This window comes from Melopsittacus undulatus, chromosome 2 (genome assembly GCF_012275295.1).
Source record: "Melopsittacus undulatus isolate bMelUnd1 chromosome 2, bMelUnd1.mat.Z, whole genome shotgun sequence".
In the NCBI taxonomy this organism is placed as follows: Eukaryota; Metazoa; Chordata; class Aves; order Psittaciformes; family Psittaculidae; genus Melopsittacus; species Melopsittacus undulatus.
The window spans coordinates 60220507-60239827 of NC_047528.1; the positions used below are offsets into that span (position 1 = coordinate 60220507).

At 39.7% G+C, this 19321-nt stretch overlaps 1 protein-coding gene across 1 annotated transcript in view; it reads left to right on the forward strand.

Annotated features, from left to right (window-relative positions):
* Positions 1 to 793: 793 nt before the first annotated feature.
* Positions 794 to 19321, forward strand: part of CUL4A (cullin 4A) — a 40690-nt gene continuing 22162 nt past the window's right edge. The window contains exons 1-8 of the mRNA XM_005145926.3: positions 794 to 989; positions 1649 to 1764; positions 6213 to 6316; positions 8480 to 8549; positions 10292 to 10365; positions 12451 to 12613; positions 15053 to 15142; positions 16573 to 16655. Coding sequence (XP_005145983.1) covers positions 824 to 989; positions 1649 to 1764; positions 6213 to 6316; positions 8480 to 8549; positions 10292 to 10365; positions 12451 to 12613; positions 15053 to 15142; positions 16573 to 16655 — 866 coding nt within the window. The 5' untranslated portion in view covers positions 794 to 823. The remainder of the gene's footprint in view (positions 990 to 1648; positions 1765 to 6212; positions 6317 to 8479; positions 8550 to 10291; positions 10366 to 12450; positions 12614 to 15052; positions 15143 to 16572; positions 16656 to 19321) is intronic.

Consider the following 19321-nt stretch of genomic DNA (forward strand, 5'->3'; position numbering starts at 1 on the left):
CTCCCGCTCGGCCTTGTGCCCTCACCTAGTGCAGGAGCCGGGCAGCCAGCCCTGTGCCCAGCGCCGCCCGGGTGCTAGGAGCCCCGTGTCCCTTCCCATGGAGAGTGGCCGCTCTCGACCGCCTGTCTCCCCTCCCCGGCTGCTTCTGGGAACCTCGGGGCCGCTCGGGAGTTGCGTCCAAAACGTTAAATCGAGTGTTTTAACATTTCGAACTGCTTCTCTCAACGCCATGGGCGTGAGAGCGGCCTGTAGGCGGGACGGGCCGGTGGGCTGCTCTCTGACACGCGTGAACCTCGGCGGGCCCGGCTGTGTCGGTGGTTGCTCGTGGCCACGACCCCGCGGGGGACCTCTCGGGGCTTGTGGAGGATAGGTCAGAGTGCGAGGCGCGGCTGCACCTCGGCCTCTGCTCCGGCCGCCCCTTGTCTTCGCGCCGGGCGCCAACAAACAGGCGGAGCGGGGGTAGCCGAGAGGCCGAGAGAGAATGGCGGAGAGCCGCTGTCGCCAGCCTGGCCCCGCGGGGGGCTGCCCCGGCGGGCACGGGGAGCCATCTTGTGAGCGGTGCTGGCGCTTCCCTCTCTCCCGAGCACCGTGGTCGGTCCGTAGCCGGGGGCAGATGCAGACGCACACAGGGGCGGGTGGAAGTAGGCGGCTGTCGGTGACTGCCGGCCCGGCAGCACTTGGCAGCCACCCGCGGACAGCCGGCGCGGTGGGGGAGGGCAGCTGGGTGGTGGCGGAGGAGGAGGAGGAGGAGGGGAGCGGAGGCGGGGACCAGCCGGCCCAGCCCAGCGCCTTGCCCCGGCCGGACACGGCGCCCGGGGCGGAGATGGCGGACGAGCCCCAGAAGAAGCCGCACTTAGTGGGGCACACCAATGGGCTCACCAAGCCCGCCTCGCTGGCCGCCGCCACCCGCGCCGCGGGAGGAGGTGGTGGCGGAGGCGGGGGAGGTGCGACCGCCCCCTCCAAGAAACTCGTGATCAAGAACTTCAGAGGTGGGTACGGGGCAGGCCGGGGCCTCAGTCCCGGCAGGTGCGCCCGGCCCAGCAGCGACCTTTGTTTACCGCGGGCCGGGCCGCTGTCGCTCCCCTCCTTTCCCAGCGGCGGGCAGCCTCCGGCCGAATAGCACCGAACAGGGCCACTGGCAGGGGGGGCCCCGCTGCTGTCACCCGCTCCGCCACCTTATCTGGGCGAGGGGAGTCTGCCGCCGCGCTGATAACTCGCCCTGCTGCCGTCACTGTCCCTGTTTAAGAGCTTACGGGGACACGCGTGGGGCTCCGTGCGTGGGGGCAGCGGCGACAGTGGAAAGCGGTCAGAAAAGCCACCTTAGTGTCAAAACTAATTAAAACCAGGCGAGGGTTACCTCGCTGAAAGTGACGCGGGGGGTAAAACGCAACAGCCGTGCAGCGGGTGCCGCCTCCGCTCTTGCTGGGCAGGGTCTGCGCTCCCCGGCGTGTGCGGGGCCGCCGGCTGCAGGGTCAGCGGCACCGTGCAAAGGTTTCGTAGGCTTGGGTGGAGTTGGCAAGCCTCTCCTTGTGCCAGGCATGTCAAGCACAACATGGCTCAGCAGAGCTTAATGAAGCAGGGTGAGATAGATTGCTACAGAGTCCCATTGGGACAGCTAGTTTTCAACTACCTGTATCTCCCTTCACAGAAAGACCCAAATTACCAGATAATTATACTCAGGACACCTGGCAAAAACTTCATGAAGCGGTGGGAGCCATACAGAGTAGCATTTCTATTAAATACAACCTTGAAGAGCTTTACCAGGTAAGGAGCATAGGGATTTTTTGAACAGAAGGAAAAATAGCTGCTTTGGGACTTTCACAGAACTACCCGTTTAGCATAATGTATTTTTATTTGTTAGAAGCTGATTATATTTTCTAAACTGTTCGCACCACGCTCCAGTGTTTCTAGTTTCTAGTCAGTTTGCAGTTTTATATATCAGTTCCTTGGAGAGCTACCAGGATCCGGGCCCATGAAAAAGCAGTTTATGTTGGGAGACATGAAAAGCTGTGCCTGGGCAGGGCTGAGATTTAGGTCTCTGTCTCTTCACTACAGTGCCTGCTCCAGATGCTGCAAACAGGATATTATTCTCACATATTTTATAACTTCTCGTTTGTATGTGCTGTGGTCTCTTGTGAATAGTAATGTTGAAATATTTGTTATTATTAGTTAACAGCAGTTAGACATCAGCATCAATACCCTATGGGGAACTGAAAAAGAATCTTGATTGAGCAGAAAACAAACTGTCAGTTTACCTGAGTTTCAAATTACTGTTACATTTTCATAACAATCAGGCTTTTAATTTTTTTTACTCAAGTGTTGAAAAAGTATTTTTGGAATATCTGGATTGCTGAAGCAGGGGCTAAGGAGGGTGAGAGAGAAATACTTATGAGCCATTTCTTTCTACTCTCCCCATTTGTATATGTCTTTGTTCTGTATTACTGTTAATACTCTGAAGTATTTAACTGAAGTAGTAATATTTACAGTGATCATGTTATAAAAAGTACTGATGCGCTAAGTTGTGCTATATAGCTTAGGTTAGTTGTGAGTTTTCTGTGGGTATAGGTGTTTGATCTGCAGATGTGGATGTCATTGCCAGATCAAGACTTAAGACATTATTATGCTCACCTAAAATTTTCTAAATGTTCATTTGATGTAATTTTGTTATTGTCTGCAAAGTGCATACTGTGAGGGACAAGAAATCCAGTATTCCATATTGGGCCTCTGGTCAAGAAAATAAGGATGAATAGGAGAGCTGAGTATACTTGTCTCTGTGATTAGTTAAGGTGTATAACATATAGGTCTGAAATGGCTGATTATGTAAAGGCATATTGACAACAAAATGGTATTATTTTATTTCCTTTAAATAGCTAACTTGACTGATATATTCATCTATTAACACTTGCGGGTTTGCAGAATTCGAATTATGTAATACATTGGTTTTAAGTCCAGCATGTAAAAAAATCCTGCTATTTCATGCCTGGCTAAAAAAAAAAAAAAGCCCCAAACCACCACAGATGCTTTGAGTGTTACCTAACTTGTTTTCAGAGGCTCAGAAATGAGATTATAGTAATATGGCCATGAAATCACCAGACTACAGACTTGAGTTTTGGCAGAAGTGAGATTTCAGATAAACTATTTAGGGAGAACTGTACTTCTTGTTTTTTCTGTTTGCCCGTGTATTTGTACAGACTGCACAAGGCCAGCCCAATGATCTGCAAGGCAGTGGTGCAGATCAGCCAGATTTCTGCACAATGGGTGGTGGTGGTTTGTGTGCCTGTGCATAGGTAGGTACTTACTCTCCTGCCAGAGGAATAAAAGATGAAGTTCAGCATCTATCAGAAACCTGATCTGTACTTACAGATCGTTTTAACTGCCTGTTGGTGAGCACTGACTCGTCCACAGGGGAAAATTTCTGTGTGCATCAGTTCTTACAATCAGTCTTTATCTGACATTATGGGAGGAAGTGAGAGGCCTTCTAGAGTTCAGTGTGGTGAGCAGTGCAGGCTGGTGTACCAGCCTGCCTTTGAACTTTCTGATTTATTTATTTAATTTGGCACAGTGGCTGAAGAAAACATGAAGAACAATGACAAGGCTTTGTGGAAAGCCTGAAGGATACTTTTTTCCAGGCATTAGAGGGAGCATGGGATCAGGCATGAAGGTGCTTGGCAGAGACATAGTCAGCGAGCAGTGGGAGGGTGGCGGCCAATTTTTTTGCGACTAAAATAGAAATGATATCTGGGATTGGTGGTAGATTGCACCGATTTGGATAGAGGTAGCTTATACTTTATGGGGTAGAGAAAGTGGAGCAGTACAAAGACTTGCTGAGTGAGGAATGAGTGACAAAAATAATGGAAAAAGAAAATTCCCTTTGCAGCAAGGTTTTAAATAACCTGAAATGGGTCAGCACGGCCCTTCTGGAGGACAGAGTAGGAGGGTGTAGTAGTGACGGAAAGAAAGTTACAAGAGTACTAACCAGACTTTCTTTAGATGGATGGATAGGAAGGGCCCTGCCTTAGGAAATGTAACAAACTATCTGCAAAGTGATTATGTGTGAATAGTTTGTTGCAGATGTTGTTTTACTTACCTGCTTTAAGACCAGATGGAAAATGTAACACAGACAGTGTGATTGTTTTGTTTGTTTCCTTTCTGCAATACTGTATCAAAATTGAAGAGGCCATAATTGATGTACATTTAAATAAAATGACATCAGGTAGGTTAGAATTACTCCCATGGATGTTAGAGCCTATAGAAGAAATAATAGAAGTAGCAATTATCTACATGCTAAATGTTAAAACAGAAGACTGCTCAAAACAGAGGTTGATTTAAAACAGAACTTCAATTAGATTTGTGTAGATCAAGGGTCTGAAAGTGTTGTAGATGTAATAATTGCTATGGCTTTTTTTTCCCAAACTAGCTGTATGTAAGATGAGTAGAAGTAAATTTTTTTTTCTTCAGAAAGAGAGGCAGCAAAACCTCTGAATGAAGCAAAAGGTTAAGAAGGATTAAATTACTGGATTTCATGCTCACCCCACCCCCCATCAAAAAAAAGGCAGGAACAGCAGTTAGTAGAGACAACACAGAGGTGATACGGTTGCAGTTTGAAACACACTTTAAACCAGCATTGTTGCCCTGCTTTCCCCCTCATGTATTGTCTTGGCCCAAGCACTTGCTAGTCCATGTGCTTGGATGACCTTAAACAGAAACAAAGTATAGAACATTTACTAATGCTTTGACAAAGAATTACGTGCTGGTATTAGACACCATAATGTTTCATACTACAAAGAAATTAGACACCAAAATAGGTAAAATCTGGGGAAAACTGAGTAAAGGCCCAGCATGGAAAATAGTGAAACTTTGTCCAAGTTCATTGATCCTATAAAAAAATTTGCCTGCAAAATGTGACACTATAAATCCTCTGGAGGAAAGGAAAAGATTAGTGGGTCAGTTTTCGTTGCATGGGCAAAATACTGCTTTAAATCTTAGGCAATATTCTCTGCAGTATCACCTCATAGGGTAAGGGCAGTTGAGGTAAAGTTGAAGGAAAAGACAGATGGATTTTTAGTTCTGAAAATCATGTCCAGTTCCTTTGGATAATTTTATATGAAGCTCTGAATGGCCAAAAATTCTTACTGTAAACTTTACAGTTCTCACAGAACATTTGGCTGTCTTCATTGTGATTCATTTCAGATGCTATGTTCTATTAATAAAATAATTTATTGAAATACAGCACACAAGTTAAAATAAAGTGTGCCTGGAACAAAGTCTAAATATAGGCAGTGGTATCAAGCAAGGCTGCATTTTCTCTTTGGCATTCTCATTGAGTTTCTTGTGAGGAAAAAATGTTAGTGTAAGACACTGAATAGCTAAACAGCAGTGTTCTAGAGGTGGCCAGAGCTGTCTCAGTGTAGTCTAGGTCAGCTGCATAACAACTCAATTTACATTAATATAGTGGCCACAAGAATGTTTGGATTTGGGCAGAATCAGTCTTCTTATTCAGCTGCGCATGAATACTCAACTAAATCCCAGAAGGTCCTAATAAATCAAGTCAAGTCTTTATTTAATGGTTTTTAATAGTTAATGTGGGTGTTCTGTTGGGTTTGTTGGTTTGGGGTTTATTTTGTGTGTGTGTGGTTTGGGGTTGGTTTCTTTTTCCTCTCAGTTTATGTACATTAGCATAGTAAGTGTGTGAATCAGTGGAAATATTCAGAAAGAAGTAAGTTAATCAAATGACAGGAAAACAGCTGTATTCATTTGCCACTTAAAGCAAGTGGTGGAAATGTCTACCTTAAAGTTATTAAGAAAATATTTGGTATTAATGTGTTTAAAAAAAAAAAAAGTGTGTGTGTGCTGGAGGATGCACAAAATGGACCTACAGATAGAGTTGTGCTGCTGAGCAGTATTAAGGTGAGGGGGGCAGGGGGAGGGAGTTCTATTAATGTTTAACAGAACATCTGAAATATGACCCTTATGGTGATGGTGGACCTTGTTTGTACATGAAATCTAGCATTATAAGAAGGGACCAGAATCAGAAAGGAGGATCATGAAGTCTTAATTTCATTTTGATGTTTTGTTTTTTAGTGCAGCTTGGGCAGATAACACTGGTATTTTTTCTCTTTGTTGTTGCCCTTGATTACACACACACACACACACAGAGGAATTTCAGTTGTGGGTTTTTTCTGTCTCATTCATAATCTTTTTTTGTTTTTCAGGCTGTTGAAAATCTCTGTTCTTACAAAGTCTCCGCTACACTGTACAAACAGCTGCGACAAGTCTGTGAAGATCATGTGAAAGCACAAATCCTTCAATTTAGAGAATATCCTTTTCCTTATGCACAGAAATGATTAGAATGGTTAGTTTAAATAATTGTTTTTCAAAACAGCATTTTGTAGAAATTACACCTGTAATTGCCAATGTGTTAAAGAAGTTTTTTGACCACTTATATATTTGTGGATCAAATATGTAAGTGAAATATGACTAAGTTGTTATCTGGGTGAATAATTTTTGTATATCAGTAAGTAATGTTCTAATAACGATTTACTTAACATTTCAATAGGAATGCAAGTTTTGCACCTAATCTAGAAAATTTCAATAGCACTATTGGGTTTAACGGCAGATACGGGTTTCTGTGGCAGGTGAGTAGAGGAGATGCATACCGGAGCAACAGCTTAAAGAAAAAATAACACCACAGTAATTTTCGACAGCAGTGTCTTCTGTTAAATAATATTCAGACATAAAGTTTAACCAACTACTGGTCAGCAGTGATGTGTGTCAGAGTTATTCAAGAAGCCCTTTAGGTATATTATGTGCACCTTGGGAGGTTCTTGGGAGAGAGCTCTAAGTTCACTTGGCTGTCTTGGGACACAGAAACTTTAAGTTTTATGGTAAATCTCTCCATAGTTTTCTGAAGTTACGTTGTTGGGCTTTTCTTATATCTGAACTGGTTGTAGAAGTGCCTTTACACCTCTGGACACCCTATTTTCTGAATGCTGTGTGCTTTGCAAGCTGAGACTGTGCTTTATGGGATGGGGTTTTTTTGTGTAACAGTGTAGCGGTTGCACTTCCCTCAGGCAGTAGATAAATAGTCATCACATATATGTCTGTCCCCACATTCCTGGAGAGTGTCTTAGGAAGCAGATGCTGGAAAGCGCCATACTGAACAGATACTACAGTACTTTGTGTGCTAGCAGTGTTTCTTGGTTCTCTCTATGTATTTCATTAGCAGAAAATGATAGGTTGAAATAGAAAGAAGCAAGGGACTGGGGTCCAGAAAGAAACTTCTTTCCAGGTGAATGCTTTAAATGTGCTTTGGATTGTGACTGTCAGCTTCTCAGTTTACTGATTTTCCTAGATAGATGCCTACAGTCATAAAGAAGATAATACTTTTCTTTTTTCCCCTGTTAACTACCTGAATCCCAGCATGGTTTTGGGTTATGTGTTTTGGTGGTTGGGTTTTTGTTTCTTCTTTTGAGTTCCAGTTAAGCAGTCTGGCTTCTACATTACGTAGAAAGAAACATAGGTTTCTTTATTCACAGTGCATAAATCAACACTGTGAATTCACCTCTTACATAGCAGCTGATTTTTTTCATTAGGTTTACTTTGATGCATTTAAAATGACATCTAACTAAAAAGTGTGTTAGTACAGCAGTCTTTTAAACATAACTAATCTCTGAAAAACATATCTCACAGTCTGCTTTAAAGCAGTGTAGAGTCAACCTCTTTCTGAATTCCTGCCTTTTCAGACTTCAGATGATCTTCTGAAGAGATGCTTTGAAACTGGTGTTTTAAAACTTGCCTTCTCCCCCGCCCTCTCACAGATCTGGTGCTTTTGAGAGTTGAGAATTTTATTTCACACTTTATATGCCAAGGATATGAGGTTAGATTAGTCAGATTAGACCAGAGGGCATTTGAGATGATACTGTGCAGGAAAGGGAGGTACATTTTTGGACTTACTTTCTGTTATTTGTAAATAACAGTTGTGTAATGAAGGAAACTGTATAGTTAGGGAGACCTGTTGCTATATACAGAAAGAGCAGTATTTAGGCTTGTTGAGGATTGTTTGAAACTGTAACTGCTTTTAAGAGACTAGGGTCACTCCACTTGTGTGCAGTGTGAACTCATTAAGCAAACAAAATAAACCTTTCCATTCCTCTCACCTCAGTTGGTGACAAGGTTTTTTTTTGACACTGGTGGGATTTATTGTTTTAATCTATATCAAAGTTATACAGTATAGCCACTAGGTGGTATTACTGAAGAGCGGTGAGTGCTATTCCTGAAAATACAGGGAGGCCTTTTGGAGAACTGCCAGCCCCTCTGCTGGGCAAAAGCTCTGCAATTAACAGTATATTCTTGGGCAGTCACAGTAACATGGGATGGGATATCCATGGAGCAGCTTTGCTAAGTGGCTGGCAAGTATCACCTCCAGAATCTGGCCTCAAAAAGATACCAGCATCTTATTTTTCCTTAATATGTGCTGTACAGATTCTCTGGATAGTCTTTTATTTTTAAAGAAGATAAATAAATGCTGGCAAGATCATTGCAGACAAATGGTAAGTCGAATGTTTTTTTCAGACTATATATTCTTGAGGTGTGAAATCTGGCAAAAAGGAGTTTGTCATGGTTTTAACTTGGGACTGTGTTGCACCTCCTCCTCCATGTTTCAGCATTGCTTTTCACTTTTTCCTTTGCTAGCTGAGGGTGGTTTTGTTGTTGAAAACTTCTGTTGTGTTAACTCAGACTTTCATAGGTTTCATATGAAGTTGGAACATCACTCAGAAAAACCACCTGCTTTCTATGGGTGGAAAGAAAAACTAACAAGGCTATACTGAAGTTGTTTGCTGTCTGACTTTATTTAATTGGAGAACACATAATCTTTGCTTGTAGTTGGCTCCAAGAGCTAGGTTCATTTGTAACCTTTTTTGTGGTTTTGGTTTGTTGGGTTTTTTTCAAAGCAGAGATGGTTATCCTGACTATAGGGCAAAGAAACAATAAGAACAAAGAACTGAATCTCTTTTTCTTTCTGCCTTCCTTGTCCTTTACCTCCACAACAGAATATGTTACTGAAGAAAAATCCTATCTCAAAGACAGTCTGAGAATTTACCTTTAAGAATGCATAATTATAATTGTAAGCCAGTATTGTACAGTTTTCCTTGCATTGTCACTTAGCTTTGGCTACAGATGCCTCAAATGATTGAGTTTCTATTTTCATTCCTTGAATCCACCCCTCTCTCCTCCCTTGTGGGGGATGGGCAAAGGTATGTGATTTTTATCTGAAATAAAAATGGAAAGTGTCATGGAAACTGTTCAAAACAATTCAACAGTCTGATGTAAATAGAGTTGAAGTTTATTGCCTTTACAATGTAATTAAATTGGACCTGTGTTTTTATAAAAAGGCTTTTATTATGAACTCTGTTCACCTTAATTACTTTTGAGCATTTTTTTTTCTCCTCAAAGTCACAACTTGTAGCAAGCAGCTTTCTTGACCCTGTGCTGAGTGAGCACTTGTGCTATATAAGAAAAAAAATCAGCCTCACAGCTGTTTTACTTTAATGTGCTTGGCAGAAACTCTATCAGCTTGAGAATTGCTTCAGAAGCAATGAAATCTTTTAGGGTAGGAGTAGGTGGACAGCTGGGATTGAAATCTCTCTAGCTGGCCTAGGGGTGAGTTAGTTACTGACATCCTGAGTTATGCTAATGCTAAACTGAAAGCTGAGCAGCCTTTTTATGAGGAAAGTTAAAAATGGATTTTGAATGTGGAAGAGTAATAAGGTAAAAACTCACCTCCTTCTCCCACTTTTTTTTTTTTTGTAAAAAAAAAAAAGATAATATATTGTTTTAATACCTTCTTTACCCGGTTGCATTTAATGTGTATCAGTTTTTCTCATGAATTTTGGCAGCGAACTTTGATTTTGGAAAGATTATTTTTTCTTTAAGCAAAAAACATAGCAGCATGCTACTTCAGGATGTTTACTGAATGTTTTGGTGGCACTGATTGAATAGCTTATGTACCTCAGTAGCAGTTAAACTCAACAGTCTAATAAAACTATTTTGTTAATGGTTATGAATTTGAACACTGTCTTAGATGTATTTGGCAACCCCACTTAGTAATAATACTAATATCAATAAATTACAGACCAGTGGCTGTACAGGTCACCATGAAAGTTGAAAGTACGTATAGCAATAATTAAGGTGCATGTCTATGTGATCTAGTTTTTCAGTAGTGGCTTTTTAAATTAAAATACCACATTTTGAAATGGTGAAGAAAAAAAATATTGTGTTTCTCTATTTTCAGATCATGATCAGAAGCATTTTTTTATTTTTGGATCGTACATACGTACTTCAGAATTCAATGCTTCCTTCTATATGGTAGGTATCCATGTAAGTATTAATTGAATCTTGACAGTTTCAACATGCTATTGTATTTGCAAAAATTAAAAGTATTTTTTTTTCACATTTGATCTCTGTAATAAGTCTAAAATTTTGTGTTAATTTATGGATATACATGTGTCAGCATATGCATAGGTCATTTCCTCCTTCCCCAGGAATATTCATTGTAATGTGAGGGTAGAAGAAGAAAAAGGTCTGTGACTATATGCTTAAAAGTTAAGGCATATATATAGCTGTAGTTCTCACAGCCTGGGTGAGGCTGGCTGTGTGGGGAACCTCCTCAGACTGCTGCCTCTGTGTCTGAGAGTTGGCCCAGTGGCATTTTAGGTGCTTCTGGTTTTGACAAAATTCAACACTCAGCTCCTTGCTCTGTTTTGTTGTTTGTTTTTTGGTTTTGTTTTGTTTTTTAAGAAGTCAGATACACTGAAAAGGTACAGATCATTTTCCCAGCATTGCCCTGTTGACAGCTGAAGCCTGCTGGTCAGAGTGTTGAGATGATTCTGCTGTACTTTAAGCACACAACATTTTTGAGCATTCAGTTTTTAAGCATCCCTCCTGTGGGATGTTTTAAATCATTGCCCAACCAAACAAACCTAGGCTTTGCTGAGATTTTATGGTATTGTTCCTCATAGCAAAAAAAAAATGTAGTTGAAGTACTGAAGTAAGCATGCACCTTTTCCCTTCCTTGCTAGCTTCTGTATTGTTGGGAGCTCCTCGGTCTGTCTGAGGAACCTGGCGTCCTTCTCCCACCCCTTGCATGTCCTGTGGCCTTCTTTCCTCCTGACCTCTGCAGTAGTTTTCCTATAACTCTTTGTGTTAGTGTCTTGGTTTAAACCAAGTCTGCACAGCTCGTTCACTCACTCTCCCCTTTGCTCCCCCAACTCACAGAGAGTTAGGAAGGAGAATCCAAAGAACGTAGCCCCCACGGGTTGAGATAAGAACAGTTTAATAGCTAAGGTATAACACAAATCACTCCTGCTACTACTACTACAAATAATGATGATAAAGCAAATAACAAGTGAAGAGAATACAACACCTCACCAGCCACCGACCCATAACTCACCCCACCCTGCCCGACCGAGCACCGACTGATACCTCCTCCATCCCCCCAGAGCTCCAGCCCTTCCAGGTTTCTCCCAGTTACATCCTGGGCATGACGTGCTATGGTATGGAATACCTCTTTGGCTAGCCTGGGTCAGGTGTCCTGTCTCTCCTTCCTCCCGGCTTCCCCATCTCCCTGGCAGAGCATGAGCTCAGAAAAGTCCTTGGACAAACCAAACATTTGAGCAGTAACTCAAAACATACTTCATGCTATCAGCAACCGTTCTCAGCCCGAAAGTCAAAACACAGCACTGCACCAGCTACCAAGGAGAAAAAATGACTGTCACTGCTGAACCCATGACAGTTAGGTTTCCTTTTACTAAATGTTGAAAAGGTCTGTTCATACTTTATCGGTTTTGCATCATACTGGAAAAGTTCCCTTTATTGAAATCCTGATTTGTGACAAGTGGGAGGTAACAAGTATTATCTAAGATTCCTTTGTTTTCTTTGGCCAAGACAGTGTTTAATAATTGGCTGTTTCATGGCATAGAGGCATCATTCCTCATCCTCTTAGAATGAAACAAGAATCTGCGAGGTGATCATAAGGTCTTAAACGTACAGAGAATTCATGGTTTTGAACAAAACTTACTCATTACACATATATTGACTGATCCAGGGAATCTTATATTTTAAGGTACATATTCAGATTTTTATTATCTTATAATAGTTGATTTTTTTTTTTAAGAAACGTAATATTACAGTCTATTGTGTGAAATACAGACAAGCTTGTCACAGTTCTCAGCTGAAGTGTATGTATCTGGTAGCCTGTGGCTTGGCATTGTTGTAATTCATGTTATAGTTTTCTCAGTGGACAACATCAAAAAGATACACATCATGAATACATTTTCTTTCTGTATAATATATATACACTATATATATTTTATATGTATTTTTCTCACAGGGAGATACAGAGTTTTTAAAAGAATCAACAGTATGACTTATTAATTTTCAATATTCACACAGGGATATGGGGCTAGAGTTATTTAGAAATCATGTAATTAGTGACAAGCAAGTTCAAAACAAGGCTATTGATGGAATACTCCTTCTGATCGAGCAAGAACGAAATGGTGAAGCGGTGGACAGAAGTTTGCTGCGGAGTTTGTTGAGCATGCTGTCTGATCTACAGGTGAGTACAGCAAACTTCACTAATAACAGCTATGTTTAGAAACAGAGTTTGGACTTTTCTAATTCGTGTGTTGTGCAGAAATAATTTTATTCTTCCAGTAAATGGGCTTCCAAATCTTGCTATTAGATTGGGTAAATAAGAGGCAATCTTATCAATGTACGATCTTTTATTTTTTGTTTTTAAATGAGACCTGTTTCCCTTAGCAGAGGTAGTGGCTTGCAGATTCTTAAATAATAGATTTGCAAGTCTTCTAGTATGTGCAATATTGTGTCTGTCTTAATCACTCATTTTCTAATCCTAGTACCGATTAAATCTAGGAACAAAATAAAAAGACCACCTCTGTCAGTGTAAAAAGGTGTCACTTTTTGGAGTCCAGATCCTGCATCTGTGGGGGAAAAAAAAAACAAAAAACATCCCCCCCAAATCACTGTATTGGCAACTTCTCAGGAGAGATGCCAAGGATAGAATGGGATGCTAAGTTAAGGCCAAGGTTTTCAAATAGATAAGGTCAATCTTTAACTTACTGGAACTTTCCATTAGTGCAGATACTAAGCAACCAAGAAGACTAAAAATTGCTGACTTTGGCATAGGTTGTGCTCTCATTGATACTGCAGCCTTATGTGATGTGCAACAAAAGTTATACGCTGCCTTTCCTTCTTAAAAGCTGTTCAGGTTGCTCAGTTAGTTCCCCAGTGGTATACAGTGTTATGGAACTGGCTGAAGGTTTAAAAAAATAGTTCAATGAGGAAGGCTGCATAAAATAATCCTTTGGGGTCAGGTGGCTTACCTGCTTTTGTGCCTTTCATGTTAATCCTCCTGACTTTCATTTTAACTTTTTCTAGTGTACCAGAAAAATTAGTGATTAATTGTTCTGTTCAAGAGAGAGGGCAAAATTTTGTCAATGACTTTTTCAGATCACATAATGTGGAGGTGCAGATCTAATCTGTGTGCTTTTTTCCACTTTTTTGCCCATTGTTATTTGCCAGGTTTCCCTAATTGCATCAGCTTTTTTTAGGTGTTGACTTTTCAACACTTAATATTTTTTATCAAAGTACTCTGCTCACTAAAGATAAATACTCCCTTTTATTCGATCTTTCTTACAGAATTGGATTTAAGTCTGCATTCTCCTTCACTGGCTCAAAAGTGTAGTTTTACTTTTTCACTAGGGAAACTAAGCTGCTCTGATCTGTTCTTTTAAGATATCTGTCACTTCACTGAGATAGAGATGTGCTCATAACCCTGTAATTGTATAATTTTCTACTCATTCCTAATTTTTCATCAATTATGCAATTGAGGCTCAGCTGCTGAAAGTTGATTCCTGCTTGCATAGATCTTATTTTATAGTTGTTTGCTATTGTAGAGCTTTTCGCATGTTTTATGCAGAAAACAGTTCTGTATACTGTGATGTTAATGTTTTTTCAGTTTTCCTGAAGGAAAGGAAGGTAAGAAATAAAATCTAGCATTTGGTTCTGTTGAAAATAGAGCTAGTGCAAAGAGAAAGCTGGAACAATGAGTTGATGTCTAATTGTGGTGCTGAATTAATGAACTATAATGCTGTGAATGCTTGTCAACCCAGAGTTTTCATATTTAAGTTTTCATTTAAAAAAAAAATAAAAAAATCAAGCTTTTAGAAGTCCTTAAGAGAAAAAGAAAAGGTCAGAATATGATGAGTTTGACAGTTCTGTTTTGTGTTTTGGAAGAAATATTTTCTTCTGTTCTTCCACCACACTCAATGAATCTTTACTTTTCCTTTTAACTAACTGTCCCTGTTTACATGTTATTTCCTAGCTGCCTTCTTCAGACTCTTTCAACTATTTTATATAGTGGTTCTTTCTGACTTACCTCTTTTTATACTAAACTGTTAATCATTTTGCAGAATTTTTTCGATGTCTGTGATCATTGTTCATGCCCTTCTTTACACACCTTAATCCTTTCCTGGAGAAAGGGAGTTCACCTTATTGGTATAACTTGTTTTTCCTGGGCCACTCAGATAAACCTCAGATCTGAAGATGCATTACTGAGCATGTAATTTTTTTTACTGGGAATTATCTGTTTTGTGCCAAGTTTCACTAGCTGAAAGTATTTTGTTATTTTTTTGCCACAGAAGTACCAGTGGGAGTGTTGAGCTCAGGTGGATTAGATGTCAGTGCTGTGCTGTGATGTTGGGCTTCTGTGCCTTAAAAAGAAGCGTGTCAATTTAAACTGTTTGAGTATTGATGACAGAAACATGCTATTGCTGCACTGGGAAGTCAGCTCTGATCTCAGTCCTTCTAAAACCAGTGGGCAAACAGAGAACTTCAGTGTTAATGTAATGTTACTCTGACACTTCTCATAGCTGTACGGGTTCTTGAGAATTTATTTGCCTTCTATGCCTGACAGCCAAAATAGGCTATCTTTATTGGTAGCTTAATGTAAGTAGCTAAATTAATTTCTTAACAGGTTTACAAGGAATCGTTTGAACAGAGGTTCCTGGAAGAGACAAATTGTTTGTATGCTGCAGAAGGCCAAAGATTAATGCAGGAAAGAGAGGTAGGTGCATGCTGTACAAGATTGCTTTCATATTAGTTTTATCTGCTATGGGATTACATGAGAACTTCTGGTAGTGCCATGACGTATTAATGTTTCATAAAATTGACTGGTACACATTTGCATGTTTTGGTGTACAGTACTGTATCAAAGGGAAGAGCAGGCTCTAGATTGCCTTGGTGCTTGAAATACATCATCAACGGTGGAGAAACTTGGTGATGTTTTGTGTAGCTAAAGTCACGCTACAAGAAAGTAATTTCCACACAAAGTTTAAAAATGTGCCATTAGTATTGGTTTTGCCCAATAGCTGTGAAAGATCTACTGGCATCATTTTACTATGTGGCTATTACCTAAGTAAACTTTTTTCACTGTTTTGTTGTATTTATTTTGCTGTTTTGTTTCTTTTCCATATTTGTTAAATATACTTTTGTTTTCTGTCCTCTTGAGATAACCACATATGCAGACTGCCCACTGCCGAGCATAATTTTATCTCTGAAAATGTCTGTGTTTCTTGGTGGTCTGAAATACAGAAGCCTACCCTCACTAATTCAATTTTAACACTGAGTCACCACAATAATTTTGAAAATTCTTTTTTACATTGCATTGTGGTGAATCCTTGTGTTTAATCCTGCTTCATTTGTCTCATTCCCTGGCATTCCACTGGGATTTGAGGTGGAATATTTTGTCATACAGTGTGAGACTAAGAGTCTTACTGCCTTTATATGACTAGTGGAAAACTGTGGAAAACCACAAAAGGCATAAGGCCTTAATTTACACAGTATATACATGTATACTTACGTGTGCAGTAAGTATATTTAAATACATGTACTTACACATGTATTTATATGCATATGTACATACATTTAGTGTGAGGTGTCCCTGCCCAGGGGGGTTGGAACTAGATGATCTTAAGGTCCTTTCCAACCCTAACTATTCTATGTTTCTATGATTCTATGTGCATGTGTGTATATATATACACGTATGCATAACTGTTTTGATAATTTGAAGCCTGAGTTTCATACCTCTGTTGTAATATGTGCTAAATGTGTTAACACTCCATAAGGACACAGATACTCTACTGCAGAAACTGCTATTGAAATAATAGAACTGTATGGCTCACACTAACTGAAAATCTGCTCTGTGAGACTTTAAGGGCTAGTTTAGCTCAGAAGGGTTTTGAAAAAAAAAAATAACTTCCTCTGAAAAATCCTCAGATTTCTGTTTTTCTCTTCGTTCAGTTATAATGCTTTTAATAGAAATTAACATTGATTAATAAAAATATAGATTATGTACTGTGTAACAACATTCTGGTAGAATAGTCCTTTCCAATTAGTATTGTCTTTAAATTTGTAGTTTAAAATAATTTTCATGGATCAAGATCATCTGCCTTTCATACCTTTGTAGCTGAACTTCACATTCTCTTGTCTCTCTAGGTCCCAGAATATCTTCACCATGTTAATAAACGTTTGGAAGAAGAAGGAGACAGAGTAATAACATATTTAGACCACAGCACACAGTGAGTATGAATTTTGTCATTCTCAGCATAAGTCAAGCATCCTTCATAAAATAGTGTGATTATTCATTGGTGTGGAGAGATAGACATTATTTCTCCATTATCTTACAAATATTATCTTCTTGACAACACTTTAGATACTACTTTGGGTTTTTAAGACTTTAATTAAAACTCATTTCTTCAAATTCAAAATATATTTTGAGTAAGAGTCAGAAATTTGTCCAGAAAGATCAATCAGCGTATACTGAAGTTAACAAAACATTATAGAAAACCTCAAACTTGCATTATTGAAATAGCAGCTGATTTTAGTCATTCAGTGAAAACAAATTAACCACAAATCCCTTGAGGGAAAGAAAGACATGTTAGGGGAAAAAAAAGAAAAAGTTTAAATTGTGATGTAGGATAGAAGGCATGAACATCACTCATGAGCAGTCCAGAATGAGAACTTAACAGAAGATGAAATTTGGTGTCCCTGCTGCCAATGCATTGCACATGGTAACTTTTCCTTTTTTCACTCAGGTGTTGAGTAATGTTATGTGTTTTGCTGGGATAAAAATGTGCATTCAGAAAGCACTGCAGAATCACTGGCACACACTATGTCTCTAAATTATTTGTCCTGCAGTAAGCTTTGTATTTTATTTTTTTTAAATAAAGAACATGATAATAAAGAACATAACCTTTTCTTGTATGTTTCAGTTTTCAGGATGAAGTAGTGGTATTTCATTGGGTCTCAGAAGGATAACTGAATAAAAATTATCTTTTTAACTTGTTAGTTTCCTCAGATGTCTTTTCTATATATACCCCTACTCACATACATTGTATGTCATGGTAGATACCTAAACTTGAATCCTCTTCCTGTAAATGGCAATTGCAGGGTGACTAACTTTTTTCTGGCAAAATCACATTAAAATATAAGGAACTATTTCTATAGATAAAGTTACAGTGTGTATGTATGTATATTTATTTACTGTTTAAGTTAAAAAATAGGTTGATATATTTTCGGTCTAGAAATACATCAAGTCCTTGCTTTGAATCTTGTCCTTAGTTAAAGGCTTAAAAACCTACTTTTAGAAGACTTTGCATTAATTTTCTCTCTTTGCCTTAAGAAACATCAGTTCTTAAAATCAGTGCCCTTGAGTTGTCCTCAGGTCATACTGTCTTTCTGGATGTGCATGGAAAGAGCAGAAAGGAGGTTAAATTCAGTTACTGGGTTTGATCTTGAAGTGAAAGTGATACCTCCAGTACAAAACCATCATGGGAAGCATAATTCAAAATACTTCAAACCAGATAGGTGTCACACATGGAAGGTGTCTTGTTACAGCCCACTAGTATATGCCCTTCTGGACAGCTGACCAGAATAAGCAGGTCTCCTGGTCAGTCTATAGATGACTTGAGGCAGGTGACTTTGTGGCTGTACAGAAGGTATCTTCAGGCTCATTCATTAGCTAGCAAACAGGGTTAATATTCTGTCTGCTTGTTAGGAAATAGCACTCTGCCGCATAGTCTCAAGCAGATGAATTGTCCTTATTTCCCTGATTGGCAGAATAGGTCTTCTGGGGCAAGGGATGGTATTTTCTATAACCTTAACTCCTCCTTTTGGAAACAAGTCAGCAGTTGTAGGTAGCAGTAGATGGAAATTTCAGGGAATATGGAAGTGACCTTAAAAATGGCTGTATGTGTTAAGACCAAGGGTCTGTCTGGTATTTCATATTTGCTTACAACCACTGAAAGGGAAAGAACAGAGTAAGTGTATGTGATGCCCTTGTACTTTCCTAGTATCAGCCTGGTTACAGCTGGGGGTATTTTCTGAACCTGATGTGGTTTGTCTGGTTAGATCTCTTTCAAATACTTGCACTGTCTCACTGGGATTCACATAGGCTTTTCCATCTGTGCCAGCCTTTGGCAAAGTGTTCCACTGCTGAGGTAACCACCATGTGATAAATTGCCTCCTTTTGTTTGAGTCTGGCTCCCAGTACCATCACTGATGACCCCAGTTCTTGTATTGGAAAGGAAAATGATCAGCCAGTTTCCTTCCACTTTTTCTCTGCCTGTCAATGCACTGTATCCGTGCTAAGTCATCTCTTTCCCAGAAAGAAGAGTCCTAACACATGCAGTTGTTTCTCTTGCAGCTGCTGCTGCATAATTTGATCACCTGATCCCTTCTGCAAACCTTTACAAATTCTCATTTACACTTTTTGAGATGAAGTGACTAAAACTGAATTGTATAGAAGGTCAGGCTTGTCATTGACAGGCTGTTTCAGGAAAGGTGGCATTTTGGCAAAGATAGGGACATAAAGTATATGCTGCTGTGTAAAAGGCTCCCATCAATCACAGCCAAGCACATTTCTTCTAGAAAATCTAAATTGAGTGTCTGAAAATCAGTTCTACAAAACTTAACTTAGACCAAAATGGTTGGTCTTTTGTGGCCGTATTGCAGGCAGCAGTAGAAGTTTAAACTCTGAAATTAATTAACCCTTTGGACCACAGGCATTTCTTTCCTTATTTAGGCTAAAAAAGGCGTAAAAGAAAACTTGCTGTTACTTTTCAGTCCTGTCTAAAGCGAATGTATCAAATATTTTGTTAATAGGAAAAAGTAGGGAATATTCAAGGACAAATTTAAAATGTTTTGCAAATTTGAGTTTTGTGGTTCTAGCTCAATTTATGCTTAT